The sequence below is a fragment of the Panicum virgatum genome, chromosome 4N, assembly GCF_016808335.1.
Source record: "Panicum virgatum strain AP13 chromosome 4N, P.virgatum_v5, whole genome shotgun sequence".
In the NCBI taxonomy this organism is placed as follows: Eukaryota; Viridiplantae; Streptophyta; class Magnoliopsida; order Poales; family Poaceae; genus Panicum; species Panicum virgatum.
Window position 1 is genome coordinate 49,867,953 of NC_053148.1, and position 23,677 is coordinate 49,891,629.

General features: G+C 50.5%; 1 protein-coding gene, 1 long non-coding RNA gene and 1 pseudogene across 5 annotated transcripts; all 3 read left to right on the plus strand.

Annotated features, from left to right (window-relative positions):
* The first annotated feature begins 6,207 nt into the window (after positions 1–6,207).
* On the plus strand, positions 6,208–9,381 carry LOC120668880. Of its 4 annotated transcripts, none has more exons than XM_039948674.1 (4): positions 6,208–7,234; positions 7,758–7,811; positions 7,912–8,333; positions 9,046–9,363. In XM_039948674.1, exons 1-3 carry the CDS (start codon positions 6,632–6,634, stop codon positions 7,915–7,917), a joined length of 663 nt encoding a protein of 220 aa, XP_039804608.1. In that variant the 5' UTR covers positions 6,208–6,631; the 3' UTR covers positions 7,918–8,333; positions 9,046–9,363. The 4 variants fall into 4 exon arrangements, 1 of the variants encoding a protein (XP_039804608.1); XR_005672615.1 differs by lacking the exon at positions 7,758–7,811 and having other exon boundaries at positions 7,198–7,221; positions 7,912–7,997; positions 8,267–8,333; positions 9,046–9,381; XR_005672616.1 differs by lacking the exon at positions 7,758–7,811 and having other exon boundaries at positions 7,216–7,234; positions 7,912–7,997; positions 8,267–8,333; positions 9,046–9,381.
* A 3,381-nt stretch (positions 9,382–12,762) lies between these two features.
* LOC120669508 lies at positions 12,763–13,672 on the plus strand (annotated as a pseudogene).
* Positions 13,673–15,560: 1,888 nt separating this feature from the next.
* Positions 15,561–16,905, plus strand: LOC120668882. The gene is made up of 2 exons (XR_005672620.1): positions 15,561–15,975; positions 16,615–16,905. It is a non-coding gene; the product is annotated as an uncharacterized LOC120668882 (long non-coding RNA).
* The last annotated feature ends 6,772 nt before the right edge of the window (positions 16,906–23,677 follow it).

The following is a 23,677-nucleotide window of genomic DNA, read 5'->3' on the forward strand; positions in this document are numbered from 1 at the left end:
CGAATTCGCATAGTAACTTTCGACTTAGCTACGTTCGATCTTGTTTTTCTCCCTAATACGAGTTCTAAATCAACTTTTGCCCAACATCAATGTTGTAGGACTGTTCTTCCTCTGCAACTTTCATTTTGGCAAAAATTCAAGTTTCAGCACGAAATTTAAAGAAAATCTTTAATTTTGCTTTGAATAGGACATTTTCAAATGCACCCAAGTTTTAAATTTTATCTTTCAAACCATTGTTCAAATGAGAAAGTGCCAAAAACAAAAGTTGAAGATCTCAAAATTTTGAACAACTTTCGTATTCAAAAGTTTTTCATTTGAGGCCAAGAACAAGGAGAAAAACTGAATTTACAAACTGCAATTTGAAACTTCGAGCTATTTACAAAATCGCCCTCACTCCACCTCCTCCCCTGTTCGCTGCTCGACACGCCGCCGAAGCCGTCGCCGCTTTTCGACGTCCGTGTCCACGCGTCGCTCCGAACCTCGCCCGTCGTGCTTACATGCCAGGCCTTATCCGCACAGAGTCGTGTCCGTTTTTGCCATTCCCCTCCTTCCTCGCGCTCACGCCGAGCCGAGCTCGAGCTCAGTGCCGCCGCCGGTGCCGATTCCGGCCATCCTCGCCACCCCCCGCTCGATTCTCCACACCCCGAGCCGCACGACCTCGCCCCGAAGCTCCTCCGTCCCTCCACGAACTCGGCCGCGCCCACACCCGGCCGGAATCGGGGCCCAGACCGCCGGCTGCCATTGCCCCTTCACCGGAGCTCCGCCCCCACCGTCGAGCTCCACCCTCCCGCCGGCCTCCGGTCGATTCGCGCCCTCGGTGAGCTTCCCCGTGCCTCCCTCGTGCTTCCCGATCCCGTTCCCTTCCTTTTCTTGCGCCGGCGCCGCCGGAACGCGGCCATGCCGCCGCCGGTCGAACCTCCAGCCGCCGCCGCCGTCGCGGGCCGCGCTCACGCGGCCCAGCGCCACGCCGCCACGCGCGTCGGGTCCGCCCGCCCTCACTGGCCGTCGCGCCACCCCGCTCCGCTGCCACCTCGCCCCGCGGCCGCCTGACTGCTGCGCCGCCGCCATGGTCGCCGTCGCACCCTCCTGCGCCGCCCCGCGTGCCCTGCGTCACCCCACCGGCACCCCCTCCCACTCCGCTGGTCTGTCCTGGCCGCGGTCCGGCCAGGCCGCGCCGCCGGCCGGCCGCCGCCGGCGGGAGGGAGCCGCGCCGCCGCCGAGCCTGGCCGCGGCCTTGGCCTGGCGCGCGTGTAGGCCAAAAGCAGGGGAGGGGCGGTCTGGGCTCCCTGGCGTGTGGGGCCCAGCCGTCAGCCCCCTCTTTTAGTTTTCGTTTTTCAATTTTCAATTGTTTATTTCGGCTGTTATTTCTTAAATGCAGAATAAATCACAGGAAAATGCTAAAAATGCAAACCAAATTTTGTTGGGTTTCTTAGATCATGATCTTCAGAAGAAAAATACTTGTATATGGTAAATGTCACTTTTGCCCCTGCTAAATATTAGGGTTGTGTTTAATCTAGTTTATTTAATACCGGTTGTTCCGTTGCTCTAAAAATTATGAAATTTATTCAATAGATTACTCTTTGTATGTGTAGTCCACTGAAAATTTTTCAGGTGCATGGCCTATGTGCATGTTTGTGGATATATTGTTGTTTGATTTTCTTTCCTAGACATAAAGTAAATACTTTTCTATATCAATAAAGGTTGGTAATTTATTTATGCACTCCTCATCAGTAGCTTATCATGATAGAAAAGTTATGCTACTAGATCCTTGTGGCGTGTTAAGTGTTGATCTTTATTTAATTCTTAGTTTCGGTTTTTATCCCCGATTCTTGTGGTTAGTAAATTCTAAGTCCGTAGTTTTATATTTTTTTCCTTGTGCTCTAGTTGGGCGATTAGTCGTCCTAAGTAGTTTAGTAGCTATTGTTTTGAAGGAAACACTTTAGACTAAAACGAGTTGAACTTCGGAACCGCACCTAAGCACTCAAATCGTTAGTTGTTACTTTCTTTGTGGTGGTTACTCAGTTGATGCATGTCAGCTCTGTCGGTTCTTTCAATTGCTTTGTATTGAAATGCGTCGCATCATGAGCATCCATGCACTGTTGTGGTTCTGACTCTAGCATGGCATCCTTTCATACGTGTAGACACCACGAGCGAAGCCGTCTACGAGTTGGTCGCTGAGCCAATCTCGGAGCCGCAAGCAGGGGAACTGCAAGCCGAAGCAGCAGCCGAGCCAGAAGATGGTGTAACGGTGGACGCACCCAGAAGATGGATGGATGGACCCGATGTGCATTACCCAAAGGAAGATGTCCGCCAAGCGAATATCATCTAACCAACACTAACTAATTCAGTGTTAATCCCAGGCAAGCCCCAGAGCATAACCTCTATTTTCAGTATTCAATATTATTATTTAAGTATTGTGCATTAAATTTTTAGGAGTTGAATGAAACCCTAGTATGCATATTTCTCCCTAAGTACCTACGAGTCTCTACTAGTATACAGGCACCGTTAGAAATGCTTTGCTAATTAGGGACCCGATAGAAGTCGAGTGATTCCTGTCACTCGCGAGATATAGGTCTTGTTACTTATGGAAAAGTTACTGAAGAAGGAATCATTGAGAAAAGAAAGGAAAAACTGGAGACCGGGCGGAGATGAATTGGTTATGGATATGGAATGGATGGAAAGTAAGCCTCCGTCTGTGTCGATTGAGGACCGTACCGTTGTTGGCAGTGTTGATCGAGGATTGAACAGTACTAACCACATGCCGGAAGTAGGAGGTAGTCGAAACCGGTAAGCTCAGTACCGTATGCGCACCGGTAGGCGGACTTGATACTGTCTTCACCAGTGGAGCTAGTATAGAATCTCAAGGATGACCCTTCGTTGGTATCGGTGGGGCTAGCAGTCCCGGATCGCAGATGTGAAGGGTTGGTGTGTATAGCCCGACGGGGCATATACGTGCCGTGTTGGTTAGGTCCACCTTGCAAGGTTAAATCGGATCAATTCGCCGTGACTCGCGGTTATGAGAGCCTTGATCTCTTTGTCACATCGTAGTAAAGAATTGGAATGAGAATGGAATGGTGATGATATGATGTTGATACTCTGTAAAGATTGATGTGATCAACCATGCTTACTCTAGATGTTAGGTAAATCTAGTTGGCACTTGATAAACTTAAATTGAGCTAAAATATTGAAAGTAAGGATTCATTATTAGTAGCCTTTCAGCAAAACAAACTCCAGAGCCAAAAAGCTTTGCATGTCTAGATAGTGGGCTAAGTATACCCATAGTCGGGTAAGCCTTGCTGAGTATTAGTATACTCAGGGTTTGTTGTCACCTTGTTTTCAGGTAACTACTGCTGGCTGGAGATAACCAGGATTCACATCGGTGGGCTCGATGTGACGTCCTCACGTCATCGTAGTAATCGTTGTTTTTTTAAACACAACTTCTATTTAGTTTCCGCTGCTTTTTGAACTCTGATATTTTACGTAAACTTGTTTGTAAAACTCCGCTTTGTAAATTAACCTTGAGAACTTTTGTCTGCTTGTAATCATCTGTGCTCGTCTTCGTGCAAGACTTCCAGTGTTTTTCGATCCTTTAACCGACAGACGTCCGGATTACACCGTCTTAAGTGCACAGTAACTTGATTAATCATTAAGATGATAGTTAACACACTTAAGCCGGTTTAATTTGGGCGGTTCTGTCACAGAATCTCACTTTCTTTGTTCTGTCTCTGTTTCTTTCGATTCGCAACCGGATCGTCTTTTCCGTTCTCCTTCCGATTTGAGATCGGATTAGTTCTGTTCTTGCGTTTAGGGTTAGGGTTGGTCGAAACCGAATCCCTTCTTTTCTTTGATTCTTTCGATCCGAGTTTGGATCCATCCTGAAAATCGATCTTCTTTGCTAGATCGGCTAACTGATACCATTGTTAGACCTGTTGGATCGTCTAGGAGTAGATCGGCGGGATTTTCCATACTGTGAGACATACCTTTCACTGTTATTGCCGTCCATGACTTCAGGACGACCTCGTTCGTCGATGGAGGTAGCACACAGGCAGCGATGGGCGGTGTAGATGCGTCGTGGTGGCGGTGCCGGCGTGGCGCATGGGGCGACGGGCTCGCGGTGGCGCTGGTGGCGGCTTCCCATCGCTTCAGCACCTCCCTCTCGATCGGACTAGGGTTAGGACAGTGGGACACTGTGGCGGCGACGAATCTCATGACCAGTGCCGCAGTCCCCACCTCCTCTATATATGGCACTGCGCGATGGGGGCCCACCAACCATCTATTGGGCTGGGCGTCCCCGATCAGGACGCGAGTTAAGGGCCCAGTTCGCCGTTGGGCCAACTGGTGGAGATCAATACTAACATGGACATCTGCGACAACAATGTGAAAATTTGTCAAAATATGACTTCGTTTCTCTGAATCAGCAAAACATATATATTTGTGAAGCAGTGACTAATCCAAGGGACAAAAAACTCCAGGTTAGGCGGAAGCGCATTTAGTATTCCTAGGCTGATTTGCCGCCTTCTCCGGTTGTCTACCATTTATGTAATATCGAACTCTAGTTTCCTCGCTAGGATGGTCCAGCCCATAGCGGTAATCCTCTAGACCATATCCTAGGGCGCTCGGTGAAGCGCGTTGTCTGTAACAAACCTTTCTACCTTAATCACAAAGATACGCAAATCTTTTGCGTATTCGACAAAAAAAAAGCTCAGCTGAAATTCATATTTCAGTGCCTCTTTTCCAACTAGCTAACTTTGGAATTCAAAATAAGTTACATGGCAACTGTTTTCAGTATGAAAAATGATACTTCTTTATCCCCTATCCATTTGGGTACCTGTCATCCAACACTCACACGTAAATTCTCCTTTATAAGCCTCTGAATATTACTGTTTATCCAAATTAAGATATTGTCAGACTTTTAGTTTACCCAGCCATCTATAGGTCTCTTTTTAAATACCTTGCGGACCTTTTCCTGAAAATAGAATGGCAAATTTGTGAAACACAAACATCCAGCTTCACAATGATACTCTTGTTGTCCAACATTGATACATGAAAGCTCACGTTATTTAAGTCCCAATTCAATACTTCATTACTGTATTCCCTGACTTGCAACATTTTCTAAGCATGTGATTTAAACAGCTTTTCTTTGAACTTTAGGGGCTTCGAGTCTATCCGAACATTTTTCAAACTTTTCAAATTTTGGATAATGTTTTACCAAATTTAACTCGGTTTGACTTTTCTTCCCTATTTCTCCTTTCCTTTCCATTTCTTTTCTCCTTTCCTCTTCATCTTCTTAACTCTAGTTACTAAGGTTTAATCCATGCTTTCTTAATAAGGCAGGCTACTACAATGATACTACAGAATATATGATTTTTCGGAATGAAAGCTATATCACGCAAACACATGAACTTGACTATAGTACATATTGTCTAAGCAGGTGAAAAAATACCAAAGTGATTAGATAACTTGCATTTATCCAATGCGGGAAAGTTAGATTTACGTTTCAGGTAAAAAAAAAAACATTCACCCTGTCATTCAAATGCAAGACCCCAGGCCATTACATGACACAAGTTCAGGCAAAATCGTACTCATGAATCATTATTACATTTATGGCCGAGACAGTAAGCACTGCACCACCAAACTAATCTACTACTCTATCAATGTAGACAAACACTTTACTCTAATTGACTACCAGTGTTACCTATGTGGTAGGCCGCAGCAGGGTACCTATTGGCGGCGGGTGGTGGCTCCTTCAAGAACCGAAATAGATATGTTATCGCATCGAACAGAAGCACTTGAAGGCCCAATGGCCCAGACTCTAGCCAGTGTAGTGCTCCATGAAGGAACACTGGTGGTAGCTGGCACCGTGTCATACCATTCTCTAGGATCTGCAAGACCTCCTCCGATGTAGCTGGACGACTGATGCAGGTGTCCATGTCTCGGCCAATAGCACAGTAGCCGTACTGGTATGGCTTGTCGTTGCTCAATCCCAGGATGATGGCGCTGGAGGACGGCGTCGAAGGGCGAGCAGTTGGTGTCTTGGTGATGCCGAGCAGCGCGGGGATGCGGGCGGGGCCGAACGGGGTGAGAGGCATCCCGCCATCGTTGTGGCCGTCGGCGCTCCTCGAGAGCATCCAGAGCAGCAGAGCCGAGCGGGCGTCGGCTCGCAAGGGGTCGGAGATATCGCCGACCAGCACGGCGGGGGCGTCGGCGCGGAGAGCAGAGTCCGAGACGATCCCCAAGAGGAGGGTGCTGGCGTCGCCGTCGTTCCCGGTGCCGCGGTCTCTCCCGTCTCCGAGGAAAAAGGCTCGGGTGCCGCCGGGGCGCACGCCAGAGTCGGAGTCCGAGACGCTCCCCAGGAGGAGGAGAGCGCCGTCTCCGTGGTAGAACTGGACGACCGCGTCGAGGTTGTCCACGTCGAGGTCCAAGAGCCCGCCGCGCGCCCTCTTGGAAGACGACGAGTGGCAGAGGCCTGGGCTGGTGGCGTTGCCGAAGCGCGACGACGAAGTACGGGGAGGTAATCAATCGGCGCCATTCTTGGCACACGCGGCGCCAGTTCAGGCAATCCGCGGGCCTTGAGCGGAGAAGGATCTCATGGAACGCGTCCGCCGAGAGCGCTTGCCCTCCAGCGTCCGCCATGGGCGCCGCCTCGGAGAAGCTTAGCTTCGAGAAGGGGAGGCCGCCGGGAGGGGGGAATCGGAGGAATCGGGCGACCGTTGTTGAGAGAGAATCCCGAGGGGATTTTGTTGGATTCTGGAAGGGGAAAGGCGGCGGCCACCGGTTCGGTTCGGTTCGGTTCGGTGGGCTGTTCGGCTTACGGTTGGGCCAGGCCTGTTGGGCCTCGGATTGTGGGCCCCACACAATCTCCTTCCTCCTCTTGGTCGCACCGGCCGCCGCTCCATCTCTTCACCGCCGGTCGCGCGTGCGCCGGCCGGAGTGCGTGCTAGGGGAGGAGGGAGCGGCGGCCGGGGTGGTGGTCGGTGGCGGGGGCAGGGGCGAGGAGAGGGGCGGAGCCGGCGAGGTCGAAGGCGGGCAGGCAATGCGGCTGACGCAGACCGGGGATGGCGGCGGCGCAGGAGGCCTTAGACCGCTCGGGTGCGTCGGGAGGCAGGAGAGCACACGGACATATGCCAGGGTTGCGCGACCATTATTCTCATCCTCGGCGAGCACCTCCATCTACTGGTGCCCCCTGCCGCGCTCCCCACCGCGCCATACATGTGTTGATTGGTATTCTTTCTTGGTAATACCAGCACATACATGTGTTTTTTTTCCCTTGGAGAATTTGTACATCTGGTCGGTACATGCATAAAATTGTTGGAAAAATTTCATAGATCTGAACATGCAGATGTACTATCTTGTTGCATCCATGTTTTTGTGTGCCCAGGCATTCATTTTTTCTTTACTTTAGTAAGATAGATTGCCTAAAGTGTAGCTCTGTAACTTCGCAAGTGTGCTTGTGATTGACTCTACTGACACAAGATTAGTTGTGTATTTAACTGCTTTGTAGTAGTGCTTGTGTACTGCCTTAGCTTAGTTATGTTACTGGCTCTATGATTTGTGCTATTGCTTTCATACTGAGATCGAAAGCATTTGATAGGAAATCTGAAAATATGAAGAATCATCATTTTCTGACGTTTAATCTACCATTTTTTCCCCATCTCCTCTCCTAGAAACACTGCATTTTCTGTAGCTAATTGCCAATTGGTACTGATGTGGCTTAATTTTCAGTAGCTCCTTATTATATATTATCGTTTCTTTCCTAGATCTGGCTGGCCGCTGCGAAGCTGTTGTCTAGCCAACACATGGGATGTGATCTGGTAGTATTATGCATATATAGTAGTAACTTCTGTATATTGGTTTTTATTTCACCGCAGCAAAGTTATTGAACTGATATTCCTTCCCCTGTGCCAATTTCAGTTGTGATGGCGTGAAAAGAAATGGAGCAGCTGCTGGGCAAAGATGGGGAATCTGATTCAGAAAGAGCCTATAGTTCATTTTTGAAGGTATGCAGGTCCTTTTATTTGTATTTTTGTTCAATGTTCAAGCGAGAATTCCCAGGATTTAGCACAAAACTATAGTTTCTGTGCTTTACTTCTCACATTGTTTCGCTGGGCTTGGAGTATGTAAAACTTTTAATATGCATCTCGTCCCCAACATCCAAAGGTAATGGAATCCATGCAATGCATCTATTCTTTGTTCCTAGTATACAGATTGTTCGATGGTCTTGATCTACTTCTGTTATGGTGCTAAGACTTTGCTTACTCCCATGTAGTCTATAGTCCCCTCCAGCCCCCAACCCATGAAGGCCATTGCTGGATCTACATGTCGCCATACAAAAGGTTCTGGACTTGCAATCCTTGATGTCGATTTTGCAATCCCTACAGCACTGTATATATTTTGTCCTCAATATTGAGCAAATCTGAAGTAAACAAATTTTGGGATGAGATGTGTACTGCGCTTAAAACATTGTTGCAATAGTCGTTGTTTGTTATTGTTTTTTTTCTATCAGTTTTGATATGAATCGGCATGCATTTTTACCTTGATTAAGGTGACATGACTTAATTTATTTGTTCTCTGGTAGGACAATTAATATAACACATGAAGTTGGTAGGCTTTTTAAAACAAATCAGATTTATGAAATAAAGAAAACATTATCGGTTCTAGTTGTGTATGGCTGAGCATCGCTACAGCTAATGGTCAATTGTTTGTGTGGGTCAGGTTAAATTGCTCATTTGCAGTCAATCAGTTGATTAACAATTAAGGACTCTACAGGTGGAGGCTTGAATTGGCCTAGCTGGAATTATGGTCATCGGCCTATCTCTGAATTTGTCCTGATAAAACTGCAAAGTTTGTGCAGTACTCTGTATTTTGTTTCCTCCATGTCTAGACTCTAATGTTCATCTTTATGTAACCAGCAGTTTTGATTTATTATTTAATATGTAAACTGTTGTGCAAGCTTGGCCTTTTTTTAAAACTATGTTACAAGCAGCATGCATGGGATAACTTAATAGATTTATATTCGAATTCTAACACTTTAATTCTTTGATGCAGATGGTGAGTAGCATTTGTCACAGCCGCAGTGTCACTCGAAAAGGAGCACTTCTCGAACAAACTCGTCGTGGGGCGAGTTACATGTACACTTCTCAACTTGGGGTCATTATCAATAGAGAATGTAGTACTCTATGAGGCAAAGACATTTCTTTATCTAGTTGATTGATGTATCTGGTTGATCTAGCTTTGTAATCTGGTTGAACCTCTATGCTAGAGATGTGGACTAGAAATACTATGTTCGAGCCTAAATGATTGTTTGAAATTTTATTACTGCAAAATGCTATATTATTAGTACCCAAATGCATGGGATTCTATTTCTGTTGGGTCTGTTCATAATTTTTCTGTCAAAACTAAACCGTCAAGATATTAGCACCTGAAATGCCTGTGATTATAGTTTTGTCGATCAGTTCATTACTTGCCTGTGGGGGAACAGACAGAGAAATGGAATTTTTCTGTCAGGACTCGGGAGGACCTACAGAGAAATGGTTCTTGATGGGTTCTATGATTATAGTTCTGTCGGTCAGTTCTTTACTTCCCTGTTGGGGAACAGAGAGAGAAATGGAATTTTGGAAATGATCCTCCATGGGTTTTTAACCTGATGGTCTGATGGATCCAAAATTTCCTGTCAGAGAAAATATTTCTGTCCATGCAATTTATTTATTTTTATCCCTGTCGAAATTTGCCTATCGGTTGGCTCATAGAAATTTATTTTCTGACGGTAAATTTCTATTTCTCTGATGGAATTTGGCACACAAGGAAAGGAACTCTCGGTTTCCATTAGTAATAACTAGTCCCTTGATGATGCGGATAAATCTTTTGACTTGGTAATACCTTTCCGATTGTATTGTCTGGCCTTAGAAATCCAACAAAATCCTAAACTGAGTCGGAGAACGTCTTGTGTCCATACGAGATCGATCGAGTCCCGCCTTGCCCTAGCTAGTGCCCTGTCCGCCTCCGATTATATATATTGATCCCGGCGACGTCACGATAATAGTAGGATCAAGTAGATAGATTAATTAAGAGTAAAATGTACTGGGGTCCTTAAACTAGTTGACCTGTTCTATTTAGGTCCATGAACTTCGAAAATGTATTTTTAGGTCCACGTTCTATTTAAGTGTGTCACTTGAGGTCAAAAATGCCTCTGACCAGCGTTGACTGCCTACATGGACCGCCACGTCGGATCCAATGTGGCCACAAGTCGCCACGCGTGTCTCGCCGCCCTGCTGAGTTGCTCGTTGCCGTGCCGGTGACCTGCCCAGCTCCCTTTCGGCGAACCCCAGCTCCCCCCTCCTCTCCTCTCTCCCTACGCGACATGCGGCGTGCGCCAGTCCGGTGCCGGCCCGCCTGGCCGCCGCCTAGTTTCGCCATTCATCGATTCCTCGCACCCACGGCTCCTCCTCCCTCCCCTCTACCTATTTGAGCCCTCACCCGGCCCTTGGCCTCGTCGTGCAGAGTTTCCGGCGTTGAAGCTCCGCCGGCCGCCACCGTCCTCCGTCGGGCCGCCTCCTCGCTGCCGCTACCCGTCCTGCGCCTGGCCGGGGTGGCTCGCCGCACCCCCACACGGGCCATGCGCGCGCCATCCCTACCCCCGCTCGCCTCTCTTGCCGCCTCGCCGCTCGCTGGCGGCAGTCAAGGCGCCAGCAGCGGCGCACGGCCCCGCAGGCGGCGTGGTGAGGGCGGCAGCACCTCCAGGTGGCGCGGACAGGGCTCCTCCCAGGGACGACGGCGGCAGGTCCTGCTCCTCCCCCTTCTATTGCAGGGGCGCGGCGGCCGGGGTCCTTAAATTCTCGGTCGCGGCATTGACGGCGGTGTGAAGACGGCGTGCAGGCTGGACGGCGGCCGTGCGCAGGCGAGTTAGGGGTGGCAGCGCGGGCGAGACCGCGGCCGAGCAGCCGACGACCGCGCGGACGGCCACCAGGGCGCACACAGGGGCACCAGGACCGGCGGCCAAGCGACTGCGCGGCGGCGGCGGCCCAGTGGTGTGCGCGCAGGGCCCGCGCAGGCAAGGCAGGGGCGACACGAGCCCCGGCCGGGCGGGTGAGGAACAGCGGCCTGACGGTGGTTGCGCCGGCGGGCAACGACGTGCGGCCGAGCGGCCAGCGGCGGCCGGCTAGCGCCCCACGGCCGGCGACGCGCAGGGGCCCACGCGGGGTGGCCTCGCGCGTGACCTGCAGGGGCTGGCGGCGCTGCAGGCTCCGCCCTGAGCCGGCGGCGCTGCAGGCAAGGGGGAGCTGGCGGCTGCTGCAGAGAAGGAGGTGCAGGGGGTGGAGGCACGCATGGCGGCCAATGGCTACGTTGGATCGGATGTGGCGGTCCACGTAGTCAGTCAACGCTGGTCAGAGGCTGTCGGTACCCCAGGATTGGGGTACCCCCTCTTGCTGCGTCTAGGCAAGAGCCTTATAGTTATCCTTAACTATGTCCAGCAGCCGGACCTCTGCGGTCCGGAGCTCTGCTCACCCAACAGCGGTCCCGGACCCGTCCCCTGGTTGGGAAAGGTCCGGGAGCACCACGTGTCCCGGGAAAAGCTGGCGGCCAGCCCGAACGGCTGGAAGCTCCGGACCCCCTATGGGGTCCGGGACCCCCTGTATAGTAACCGGACCCCTCTCCAAGGAAAGGAATCGTCACCCCGCCTCGGGGTGGTCCGAGGCCACCACGTGTCAACAGGCCTAGACACGTATATAAGGCCGCTTGGTCTCCTTATTAAGGCTCACCTACCGCGGCATTCATTACGACAGGAGGACGTCCGCATTAATGTAGCAGAAGCTGAGGCGATACTTTGACCAGGGGACACTATTGATCGCGTATTACCAAGATAGTGGAGCTGCTGGCGCCGCCCACGCCGCGCCTGCCAGTCTGCCATAACAGATGGATACGACGGCTCGACTTCACCCATTATGACGCCTACATAATAGCCTCCACAGGCCACGCCGCAAGCTACGCTCCTCCAACGGACACCTTGGTGACGGGACAAGAGAAGACCACTGTAGCGCTAGCAGGGCGTGGGAGCGTATCGGAGGAAAGATTCGTAACCACTGTACCCATCTAAATACTCTGCGTAGTATGCTGCGCAGTCACGTTGGGCCCACTTGTCGGGGCCCCAACGTCCTATGTATCCGCGCCCTTGGTCTATAAAAGGGGGCGCCCGCTAGAAGGAAAACTCAGGCTGGTTGAGAGCCAAGGCCCGGCAGAGGATAGACTCATACACAACAAAGATCAAAACTTCTCCCAGTGGACGTAGGGTATTACGCTCCGGCGGCCCGAACCACTCTAGATCGTGTGTTCTTGTGTGCTAGATCAGCCCAATCACCTAGTACCTTCCCGAGCACTCCCTCTCTGGGAATAGGCGAGTGCGTTCCGCCACCCGGCTGTGGGTACCCTAGAAATCCCACGACAGAGGCGTTTTGGACCTCAAGTGACATACTTAATAGATCGTGGACCTAAAAATGCATTTTCGAAGTTCATGGACATAAACAGAACAGGTCGACTAGTTTAAAGACCCGGTGTATTTTACTCATTAATTAATTAGGGCGGCCATGGCTGGCATGATCCTTGACGACCTCATCCACGACATCCTTGTCCGCCTGCCAGCCGCCGCTGTCCTCCGCTTCCGCGCGGTGTGCAAACAATGGCGCGCCCTCGTCGACGACCATCGCTTCCCTATCGCCCACCACCGACACCGTCCGCCCATGCCACTCCCAGTCCTTTGCCTCCGCCGCGATGATCCCCCGGACTACCCGACCACGCCGCGCCACTTTCCGCGTCCGCCTCGAAGCCATCGACCTCCGCGCCGGCGGCGCCACGCAGCCGGTCATCCGCTTCACCGCGCCGGCCCACCAGGACCGCAGGACTATGATCCGGAAGGGCCTCTCGTTCTGGAAGGAACCTGGGCCCCTCATCAGGGATCAAGGCGACTTCCAGGTCCACGGCTCCTCCGACGGCGTCCTCCTCGTCTCCTACACATCGGGCCTCTACCTCTGCAACCCTGCCAGGCGGCGATGGACCAAAGTGCCGACGGCGATCGCCTTGGACGGGATCGTTGGGTTCTACGCGCACCGCCCGTCCGGCGACTTCCGTGCGCTCCACCTCCACCGCCGCATTGACATCGTCTACGATTACCGGATCCTGACCCTGGGCCCCACGAATATTTTTTCCACAAGGATTATCGCCGGCCCCCACTCCTCCGAAGATGCCGCCGCCTGCATTCGGATACGCCCCGCCTCCGTATCTCCGCCCGCCCTCGTCGCCGGCAACCTCCACTGGCTGCCGGAGCCGGACCCAAACAGCAGCAGCGACCTCCTAGTGTTCGACCCGGTGGCCGAAACGTTCCGGCGGATGCGACCTCCTCCTGCAGTGGAGGCCCAGGCCCAGGCGCTGCTGGAGCTCGACGGCAGGCTCACCATGACCCTCACTCGCGGGGACCTTGCCACGGCGGAGCTGTGGGTGCTGCAAGACGTACTACCAGCGACAGGATAGCTGGGCCTGCGAGCTCAAGATTCCTCTGCCCCCGGCGGCCGACATCGTCGCCGTGGCCGTCGTGTCGCCGGGGGGAGACGTGATGGTCCACTGCACCAGGGCCGTATCTAGGCCCGTGCGGGCCGTGCGACCGCACAGGGCCCCCAAATTTTAGGGGCCCCAAAATATAACGAGTATACTAGGAATAGTTATATAGTAGATTTTGTTTTAGTTATATGTTGATCCAATACAAAGCAAACTGTAGCCCAAATATGTCATAGAAGAGGAAATATGCCGCTTGACCATTGTCTTTCAATCAAATCTGCAGATCGCAGTGCAATCTTTTTCGCTTCCACTATAACCGCTCGCCAGGCACGGCACAAGTCACGTCTGCACTTCCACCTTCTGGATTTCACTGGGCACTCGCAGGCGCAACGATGGTACTAGGATCCAGTTCATAGTTTCGCACAGGGCCTTCGAATTTGCCGGTACGGCCCTGACTGCACAAACTGCCTGCTGCACTGCGACGCCAAGGGGAGAGTGCGGACGCGTCACCAGCCGGAGCACCATCGGATCATCGCCGTGCCGCGTATGTTCAGAGAGAGCCTCCTTCCGCATAGCAGCGTCAATGGTCGACAGATCACAACTGGGTACGAGGGCATTCAGTTTCCTCCCTTCTTCATACACTGCAACTGCCATCTTCATTCAGGATTATTATGATCAACACTCGAATCGCTGGCGTCTAGCTAGCATAGGAATGCAATATGAAAGATCCATCACCATTTTCAGCTGGCGCATTTGGTTTTGCATCTATCGGGCCGATCGAGTTTGATTTCGGTTAGTTCCGCTGCATGCATGCTCGCAAGCATTCACACAGTGTAAAATAAACGTGCAAGTTTTCATTACAGATGCAACGGTTGCTCGACATATAGAAATGCATGATCAAATAGCAAAATCTCCATCCAGCAAGCAAAGCACCATATCTCTTTTTCTTTATTTTTATCTCTGAAAAAAGTATTACACCACGCAGGCCAAGAGGCATGTGATTTTTCCTGGGGCATGGGAACAGTTGGAATATGCAATACTTGCAGCCAAATAAATTATTTACTTCAAGTTGAGTGAACACATTCGTTTAGAATAAAATAGCTGGCCAAGCTTCATTATTTCAGTAATCTCATTACTATGTGTTGGCGCCGATCTAGGACCAACACAAGAGCGCGCACAATCGCGCGGTGCAGCACCTCCTGCATGAGGTGGTCTGGTCAGACCGGTCACTGCGGTGAAGCGGCCAAGTCCAACGAACGCTCGCCCATGAGGGACCCCGTCAGGGCAAGCGCACGTAGGGTTGTTCTAGGATCAACAGGCTACCTATAACGTATTTAGACGTCACGGAGACGAAGGAAGAACAACAGATAGGAGGTTGGAAGGCTAAGGTTTAGAGATAAAAGTAAATGCAATAAAAAGATAAAGAAAATGTAATGTATTACTGTGTTTTGATCGATTGAATACCCTCAATCGGCCGTGACCCTTTATATTTATATGGTAGAGTGGATTTATTCCGTAAGAAATCCTATTACAAGATCTGAATATATAAAAAATTTTAATTGTACTCGGATTTTGCTTGGACCGGTCAGACCGGTTGGACCCACCGGTCAGATCGGTCGGCTCTTGCCAGACCAACTACAACGCCCAGACCGTTGTTCAAACTGGTTAGACCGGTTGCTGCCAATTTTAATCGTCAACACCGTGGAATTTGTCCTCTCAAATTCAAGCATTCGACACCGGTTACTGCAAACTACTAGTATTGTTTTTTGTTTTTGAAACTACTACTAGTATTCTTTAATGATTGGCAATGTTCTTATATTGACAAAAAAGACGTCTTGCCACCATGGAGTAGTATAGACATCAAATAGTGCTGGGCTGAAACTTCCTCGCTCTTTAGCTCGGCCCAAACGTCATTTACTCTTTATTTTCCCCATCTTTTTCCACACGGGCCAAAACTAAAAATCCCCCTCCACTGCCACATCCCCGCTTGTCTCCGGCCATGTCTTGTCTCCGGCCATGTCTACCGTCTACCTCCTCCTCCGCGGCCGCCGCTCCTCTCGAATCCCTTGCGGAGCTGCGCCTCACCCTTCTCCCCCGCGTCATCCGCTGCGACCTCCGCATCTTCCACTGCGAGAACCCACTCCGACCGAATGGATCTACTGGAAGGTGTCGCCGTGTCGGTGACAGAGCCGGATGCCGCTGGCCGTGACCGTGATCTCCAGCTCCTGCTCCTCAGTCCTCATCAAGATGAAGGTGTTGTTTACCTGATGACCAGGAAGAAATACAAGCAACCCAAGGCACGGGTTCTCGCTCTTCACACGAGGAACAAGACACTGCTGGGCGCATCTGAAAAGCCAACCCTGTCCACCTGCCATGTAATGCTCTACTTAGTGCCATTGCCAACTATATGAATCCAGAGACGGACACAAGTAGGTAAATTCTGAATCAACTGAAGAGGATGTGGATCTACTATTAATTAGTTATCCATGACACTTGCTCTGATTTCACATGGTGGGTTGATGGTCCTGTTGTTGATGGCAACATTCGCTGCTTCATGTGTAGCTTCCCACACAAAAAATAGCAGTCAGAGGGCAGTTATCCATGACCATGACTGTTGGAAGATTAATTTTTTTATTATTAGAAAAGGAAAGTAACGGCATTAGTATCATTATTGCTTTCATATTGAACTTGCGAGCCTTGGATCATCATTCTAGCTTTTGTCGATCAGCTGCATTCTTCACCTTGTACTGGTGGGTCCTTTTATCATCCTCATCTCTGTTAGGATCCATTATAATTGCTTTGTTTTTACCCAGTCAACTGTTTCTTTTGCTGATGTCTACACTGCTTCAAGTGTAGCTTTCCAACACATGGATATGACTAGTTATCAGGCACTACATCGTTTTTAATTTGTTGCAGATAATATAACTGGTTGCATAATTAATTTGGGATGATATACCCTTGGATCCTAAGTTGGGTTAATGTAGGAAGAGTGTGAAAAATCAAGATAAGAACAAACGTTGCAGCCTGGTCCATTATGTGTTTATTTGCTGTTTTCAATGGATGCTGTTACAGGTGATAAAGAAGGATGCCTAGGATGTTCCTTAAAGCCTGGAAATAAAAATTGATCTCACTTGAGGCTCGTCCGTTGGATGAGCTCCTTCGATGTTTCAAGTCTTCAAAGTGTGGAATTTTCATGGCTGTTATAGGAGGCATACAGAGCATACCCATGGGTGTGCTGACTTGTGAGTTTGTAGTGGAATGCAGGTCATGTCGGGGGTCAAAAATCAACAATGTAACGCGTCCTGAATTTCTGTCATGATGAGATCACATCTAGACTTGTTTGCAAAAGGAAGCTTCCATCTACATGCTACACTGGCACACAGGTCAAGTCAAGGACGCGTTTGCAGTTGATCCATTCAAACATGAAACCAAATTTGAGTAGCATTTCTACGCGAATGCCTGTCCGTCTCGATCCGTCCTCAAATATTTCCACCGACAGATTGTGTCTCGCTGTCTTGCTCGCATGGCGGTTGCCTCCGTGTGGCGGGGAGCATGGATTAAGGCCAGAGTCTTTTCTTCTGCACCGCAGAGAGCAGGCGGCGATGTCGATGGACGAAGGAACGAGTAGCAATCCACATGCTTCTGAGTTTGCACTTCTTGTTGAAACAACAGTCTCGAAGATGCTCCCATTCGTTGATGTCATTATTGCTGCTGCCGCGACTAGAACCAGTGATAGGCCGGAGGCAGCAGCAGCAGCAGCAGCAGCTGAGAAGCTCCAGGTACTGATAGACGTGAGTGACGCTCTTTCTATGGCCTCAGAACGAATCCTCCCATCATTATCCTCTTCCTCACCCTGCATAGAATCTACTGATGGTATGACGGGATTGGGGGAGCACCTGTCAACAGAGCTCGCCAAGCTGGATGAGGCCATATGGGACACAATGGTTGACATCAGGACTGGTACCTTGGCGTGGATGCAAGACAATGGCGGTTCAAGCGACATTCACAGGGTCACGCATTCCATAATAAGCTACACCAAGGTGCTCTGGCCAATTACAGGTAACTGAATCGAATTTTGGATGGCGCATATCTCCGTGGTAAATTTATGCCTGACAATCAAAGTGTGAGCCATCTGACGGTTCTGACCAACCAGACTATGGAGACGGTCCGTTCGACAGAAGATAAGATTGCCAGAAAGTCGCCGTCTTGGTTCCCAGATGAGAGCCTCTGGTTCCTATTCTTGATCAACAATGCTTACTTCATGTTGCAGCCGCTTCAAACGGTTTGGTGTTTGGTGGGCTTCCCCGTGCCTGTCCTCACCCGCAGAATTGACGACTACATAAATGGTTACCTCAGTGTGTCTTAGGTATGCTTGTGTGATCCTGCTACACCGTGTTGCTTCGCTAGAACCGCATCACCGCTGGCAAAATTCGAATAAACATTCCATAAGGCTTGCGCCACGCAAAAGCTCTGGAAGGTGCCAGACCCTGATATGAGGAAACAGATTCGGTGCAACCCCCCCCCCCCCCCCCCCCCCCCCCCCCCCCCGCCCTAAGCTCTCCTGGCGACTCGGGGGACGACCGCCGCGCCACAGCCCGCCTCCCTCCCAAGCCGCCGCCGGTGAGTGTCCGGGCGGCGGCTGAGCCGAAGCCGGCTCAGCTTGCCCCCTCGCCCCTCCTTTCTTCCTCCATTCGCCCACCTTCCCCGACCTTCAAACCTAGGCGCCGGATCCGGTCTCCTCCTCGCCGGATCCGGGGTCCGCCGGGCCGGATCTGGCCGTCTCGCCTGCCTCCTCAACCTCCGGCCGGCCCTTCCCTCCGTTGGCGCGGTGGCCTTGGGGGCGCAGCCCTTCGGCGCGCTCGGTTGGGCGGTGGCGTTGGAGGCGCCGCCGCCGCTCGCCGGGTGTTGTCCTCGCCGTCCTCTTCTCCGCCTGGTCCTCGGCTGCCGCTTGGCTCGGGCCGGAGGCCGCGTCGCCGTCGCGGCTGGTCCTCCGTGGCCTGCTGCGTCCTGGTGGCCAGCTTGTGCTGCCGGGCGGGCGGTGGGTGCGGCCGTGCGTGCGGTTGATGGCTGGCCTCCGCTTTCCGGTGGCCGTCCGTGGTGGGTCATCCGGCGGTTGTGCGCTGCTGCGGCCTTCTTCGATCTTTGGATCTCGGGGGGATTGGGGTGGAGGTGAAAGCCTGGGCCTGCTTGCGGGTCAATGATGGCGACGCCTGCGGGCGTCGTATACCTTGTTGAAGGCGTCATTTTTGCCCCTCTCCCCCCTCCTCTCCGGTGTGCTTTCCGGGTGAAAACCTCGACCTTGGTCGGACGAAGACGGCGCCGGTGGCGTCGTTGGAAGCTCTGCTGGTGGTGGTTGTCTATTCTCCTCGGAGAATGTCCTCATCTGCGCCTGCCTTCGCTCAACTTGTCTATTTCGCCGGGTTGTTTCGGTCGTCGCCTGGCGGATGCTTTGCCGCCATTGTCGCTTTAGTTTCGAGCGGATGCTTTGCCGCTTTGTTAGGTTGGGTGGATGCTTTGCCACCTTGTTGTGTTGTCGATCCTTGCACCCCTGGTGTTGTAGCATCTTTTAGCAGGTTCAGTTGTGGTCATGTCTAGGTTTGTAGGTTCGCCTTTGTATCCCCCGTCTTTCTTGCTGTTATTTGTTGTTTGGGTCGTCCGCCACTTTGTGGTGCTTTCCCCTTAATAGCCTCTGCCTATTAAGGTTTGTAATGGTCGTATTGCTTTCTTCTTAATGAAATACGTGCTCAAACACGTTCACGAAAAAAAAAGATTCGGAAAGCCATAGTCGAGAAAGTCATCCCGGTCTTCACACAATTCTTGGAGGATAACAGCATCAGCGCACCTCCAGGAGTCACTCCCAAGAAGCTAGAAGAGATGTCGGATTTTTTTGGGTTCGGGCTCGAGTTTTTCGGGTACAAACTTCGGGTTTAGAGTATTACACCCTATCCAGTACTACTGTTGGGACCCCGGCTCGGCATCTTTGATCCCCAACGACAGGAGAGGACTACAGGAGTGGTCTTGCAAACGCGTCTTCAGCAAGAAGAACCGCGCTCGTTGACTGACCATAAGATGCTGCTGTCTGCCACTCGGTGTTCCATCCCCTTCTTGCTTAATTAAATCCCTTATCGAAAAATAAAAAAGAAAAGTCTTGTTCAAATCCGTTTGCATAAAGTAAACTGTCATACTACCATACCTTCATCAACCACGATCGGGAGATTGCTAGCTTGGTTCTCATGAAGCGCTGGAATGGCGGCAGGCCTCGGAGCTACCTCCAGGAAGACGGACAGAGTTCCTACACCATTAGCAGCTGCTCAGGTACGGCCTCGACTGTCTACACATCCACCGGCTCTCACATGTCCTCCATCTCTTTGGTGGCGGCCATGCACTTGGAGTTGGAGGGAGTAACAACGGAGGAGGAGCAGATAAAGCACATCAAAAGCTGGGTCCAGAAATTCTTTGGTTCGCCATCGGCGAATTGCAGCATCAACGGCGGCGACATGAGTGTCCTGGAGAGGTGGTTGACAGAGCTGGGCGTCGGGTGGGTTGTCCACCTCGCTGATGGTGCCCCTGCACCTGCAGAGGTGGATTCGGGTTGGATTGATGACGCACGGAGCTGGATTCGGGCTCTCGCCCAAATCGTGGAAACAATCCGTTTCACAACGACGCTGTTCCCAGATCGCGGCTCCATGCCCAGTATTTGTGAGGAAGGACATGATCAATATCAATTCCAATTGCGGAGGGTGACGAGCAAGCTATTCCGGGGACTGAGGAGCAAGCTATTCCGGAGCAATTGCGAGGAAGAGCCTGTCGCCATCGGGGAGAGTGGGGAACAAGAAGAAGCAGTTCCGGATCAAGTCCAGTTTGCACAATTTTTCCAAGAAACCATGTTGAAAATGCTTGCTTTTGTTGACTCCGTAGCTGCAGTTCCTGAGGGTAGCAATCGGGCGCACGAACCAAAAAAGCTCGTTACCCTGCTGGGCGTGCATGATGCTCTGTCCACGGCCTTACCTCAGATCCGGTTGTCATCCTACTCGCCGCCCTCTGAACAAGTTTTCAAGATACAGCGCGAGATAGTCAGCCTCTTGGCAGCGAAGCAGGACAAGACGGGTGAGGCCATACGGAGCGCCATGGAGCAGATTTGGACGAGCATCATGGAGTTTATGGAGGATGGCAACGACTCACAACAAGGTTCATCGGACATTCACAGGGCCACTCGGTCCGCAATACGCTACATCGAATTCCTGAGGGCTAATTACTTGTCGGTGGCTCCAATTGTAACTGGAGCAGCTAGGTATGGGCATGGCAAGTATGTGCCTCAGAATGGAGACATACCATCCTTGGACAGCATGGTCTTAGAGATGGCTTCCTGTCTAGAAGAAAAGCTTGGCCAAATGTCGGCGTCATTCCCAGATCACAGCCTTGGATTCCTTTTCTTGATCAACAATTTGTACTATCTGATCGAGCAGCTTCGTCCAATGAATTTTGTCAACTTCATTATTCCAGTGTTCACTCAAAAAATCAACAACTATATAGAGTACTATCTGCAGGTGTCTTGGTCGCCGCTGTTGTTATGCTTGAAAATTGCACCTCGTCGGTTGAGAAGATACTGCTCTCCAATGCCTAAATTCGATTCAGAGTTTCTGAAAACCTATGAGGTTCAAAAATTTTGGAAAGTCCCGGACCCTGACATGAGGGAAGTCCTGCGGAGAGCAATCACCGAGAAGGTCACTTCAGGGTTGACACAATACTTGGGCGACAGTGATACTGTTAGGATCACAGGAAGTACTTTCACCCTTCAGGAGCTGGAGGAGATGTTGCAAGAGCTATTTGAAGGATAAACATGAAAGACTATTATTGGTCAAGAAATTACTACAAAATGAAGCACCGGATACGACACTACTTCATTTGTCATGCTTGTTCACTGCTGCACCTTGTTGTTAACATTGTTAACAATGTTGCTTAAAATGGCATGGCTTCTCAAGCTGTGAATGAAGCAGACGACAGAATGAGGCAATATAAACTTCGTATGGTCATTTGTATTTTGTTTACCGTTTCTGAAATAAATATGGAACAGCAGAGAGCTGTCTGTACATTCTGCCTTACAGGTTTGTACTAGAATATATATTCTCTTCTTTCTCCTCAAATCACAACCCTCCTGCATTGCCATTTTTCCAAATGAATTCATGTGCGGTAACTGAATTTTTGATGCCGTGCTGGATCAGTTGCCATGTGACACCAGAGATGAAGGCATCAGATACAATGTTTTCGGCTGCTCACCTGACACTCGTTCCCAGCAAAGCCGGGACGCAAACCCTCTGCAGGAGCAGAGAGGCAATGGTTTCGTTAACATCAATCATGTTATTTTTTTATAGAGGTTATTGTGATACACGCTATACAGATCTATACATATCAGAAGACACAAAGTATTGCATACAGTTCATAAGTTCTTGTTAGTCGAGAAGTTGAGGACCATTTATTCTTCGTAGTGCACCTGTACATCACGTTCTATGTTGTACGTGGCTACCCTCGGTCTGAACAGATTTCATTTCATATGGTACTACATGTCAGCGAGTGGTGCTATAACAGTAAGCATTTTACTTGCTTAAATGTCAGTAGTTTTTTTTTTTTACAACGAACAGACTATACAAGTATGCAAAAACATCTTTGGCTACATTGATGTGGTTCCTACAAGCTGGGCTCTCCGTTTCCGTACAAAAGCTCAATACAGCACGACAAGACTAGCATCCAGCTCAAGCGACAAACAGCTCGGCCTGCCCATCGATGAACAGGCTCATGAACTCCTCCCCATCCACAGTCTCCTTCTCGATCAGAAGCTGCGCAAGCTTGTGGAGGATGTCGATGTGCGTCGTGATGATCTGTGTTGCTCTCGAGTAGGCCCTCTCCACGAGCTCCCTCACCTCAGCATCCACAACATCCGCTGTAGCCATGGAATAGTCCTTCTGGCTGGACTGTTAGACCTGTTGGATCGTCTAGGAGTAGATCGGCGGGATTTTCCATACTGAGACATACCTTTCATTGTTATTGCCGTCCACGACTTCAGCACGACCTCGTTCGTCGATGGAGGTGGCACACAGGCAGCGACGGGCGGTGTAGATGCGTCGTGGTGGCGGTGCCGGCGTGGCGCAGGGGCGACGGGCTCGCGGTGGCGCTGGTGGCGGCTTCCAGTCGCTTCAGCACCTCCCTCTCGATCGGACTAGGGTTAGGACAGTGGGACACTGTGGCGGCAACGAATCTCATGACCAGTGCCGCAGTCCCCACTTCCTCTATATATGGCACTGCGCGACGGGGGCACACCAGCCATCTATTGGGCTGGGCGTCCCCGATCAGGACGCGAGTCAAGGGCCCAGTTCGCCGTTGGGCCAACTGGTGGAGATCAATACTAACATTCTCCCCGTTGATCTCACCTTACACTTTTAAACTTCTCGACTTGAACTTAACTCTTTACTTTTCTTTACTTGCTTTGCTTTCGATCCTCATCTCATTGCAGATCGGTACGTGGGGCGTGCTTCGTCATGACAGTTATCACTTACTATCAGATTAACAGCCACAATGTACTTTTCTGTATTGAAACAAGACCTTAACCTTTCTTTGGGCCCTTTAGTAATCCAGAAATCATAGGCCTCCCGTAAAACCCATGTCGACTTGGGCGGTAGGCCATTTGGTAAGCGGATCCGCAAACACTTGTTTGATACTTTGGTGCTCCATGATTTCATATGATTCTGGATTTTCTCCTTTGTAACATATAAGCCATTGTCAATGTGTTTGGCAGCACACTTAACATGTTGCCATAGGAGTGAAAATATTCGAATGGTATATTGCTGTTGTCTACCATTATCAATTCCGGGTAATGTTTTTCTTAACCATTTTGTCTGTCCTGTAGCCTCATATAATGCCAAACTTTGGGTACACAACCCAACTTTGGGTACACAACCCATGAATCACAACTATTTTGCTTTGGAGCTTTTCCACAATAAAACTCCAAGCGCGAGTGTTAGCTACTACTGTGGGCTTCACTAAACATCTCGCCAAAACTTAATTCCTTTTACTCACATCCTTTTGAGAGTACATGTTCCTTTCTTACTTAGCATGAGGCTGACAATATTTTGCAAAATTG

What these genes read in the sequence shown, in the direction of transcription:
- LOC120668880 (XM_039948674.1), top strand. Translation starts at nt 6,632, where the DNA reads ATGGGCGCCGCCTCGGAGAAGCTTAGCTTCGAGAAGGGGAGGCCGCCG. An exon ending in TTGATTGGTATTCTTTCTTG is followed by an intron (nt 7,235 to 7,757) that starts GTAATACCAGCA and finishes TTTCTTTCCTAG; the next exon opens with ATCTGGCTGGCCGCTGCGAA.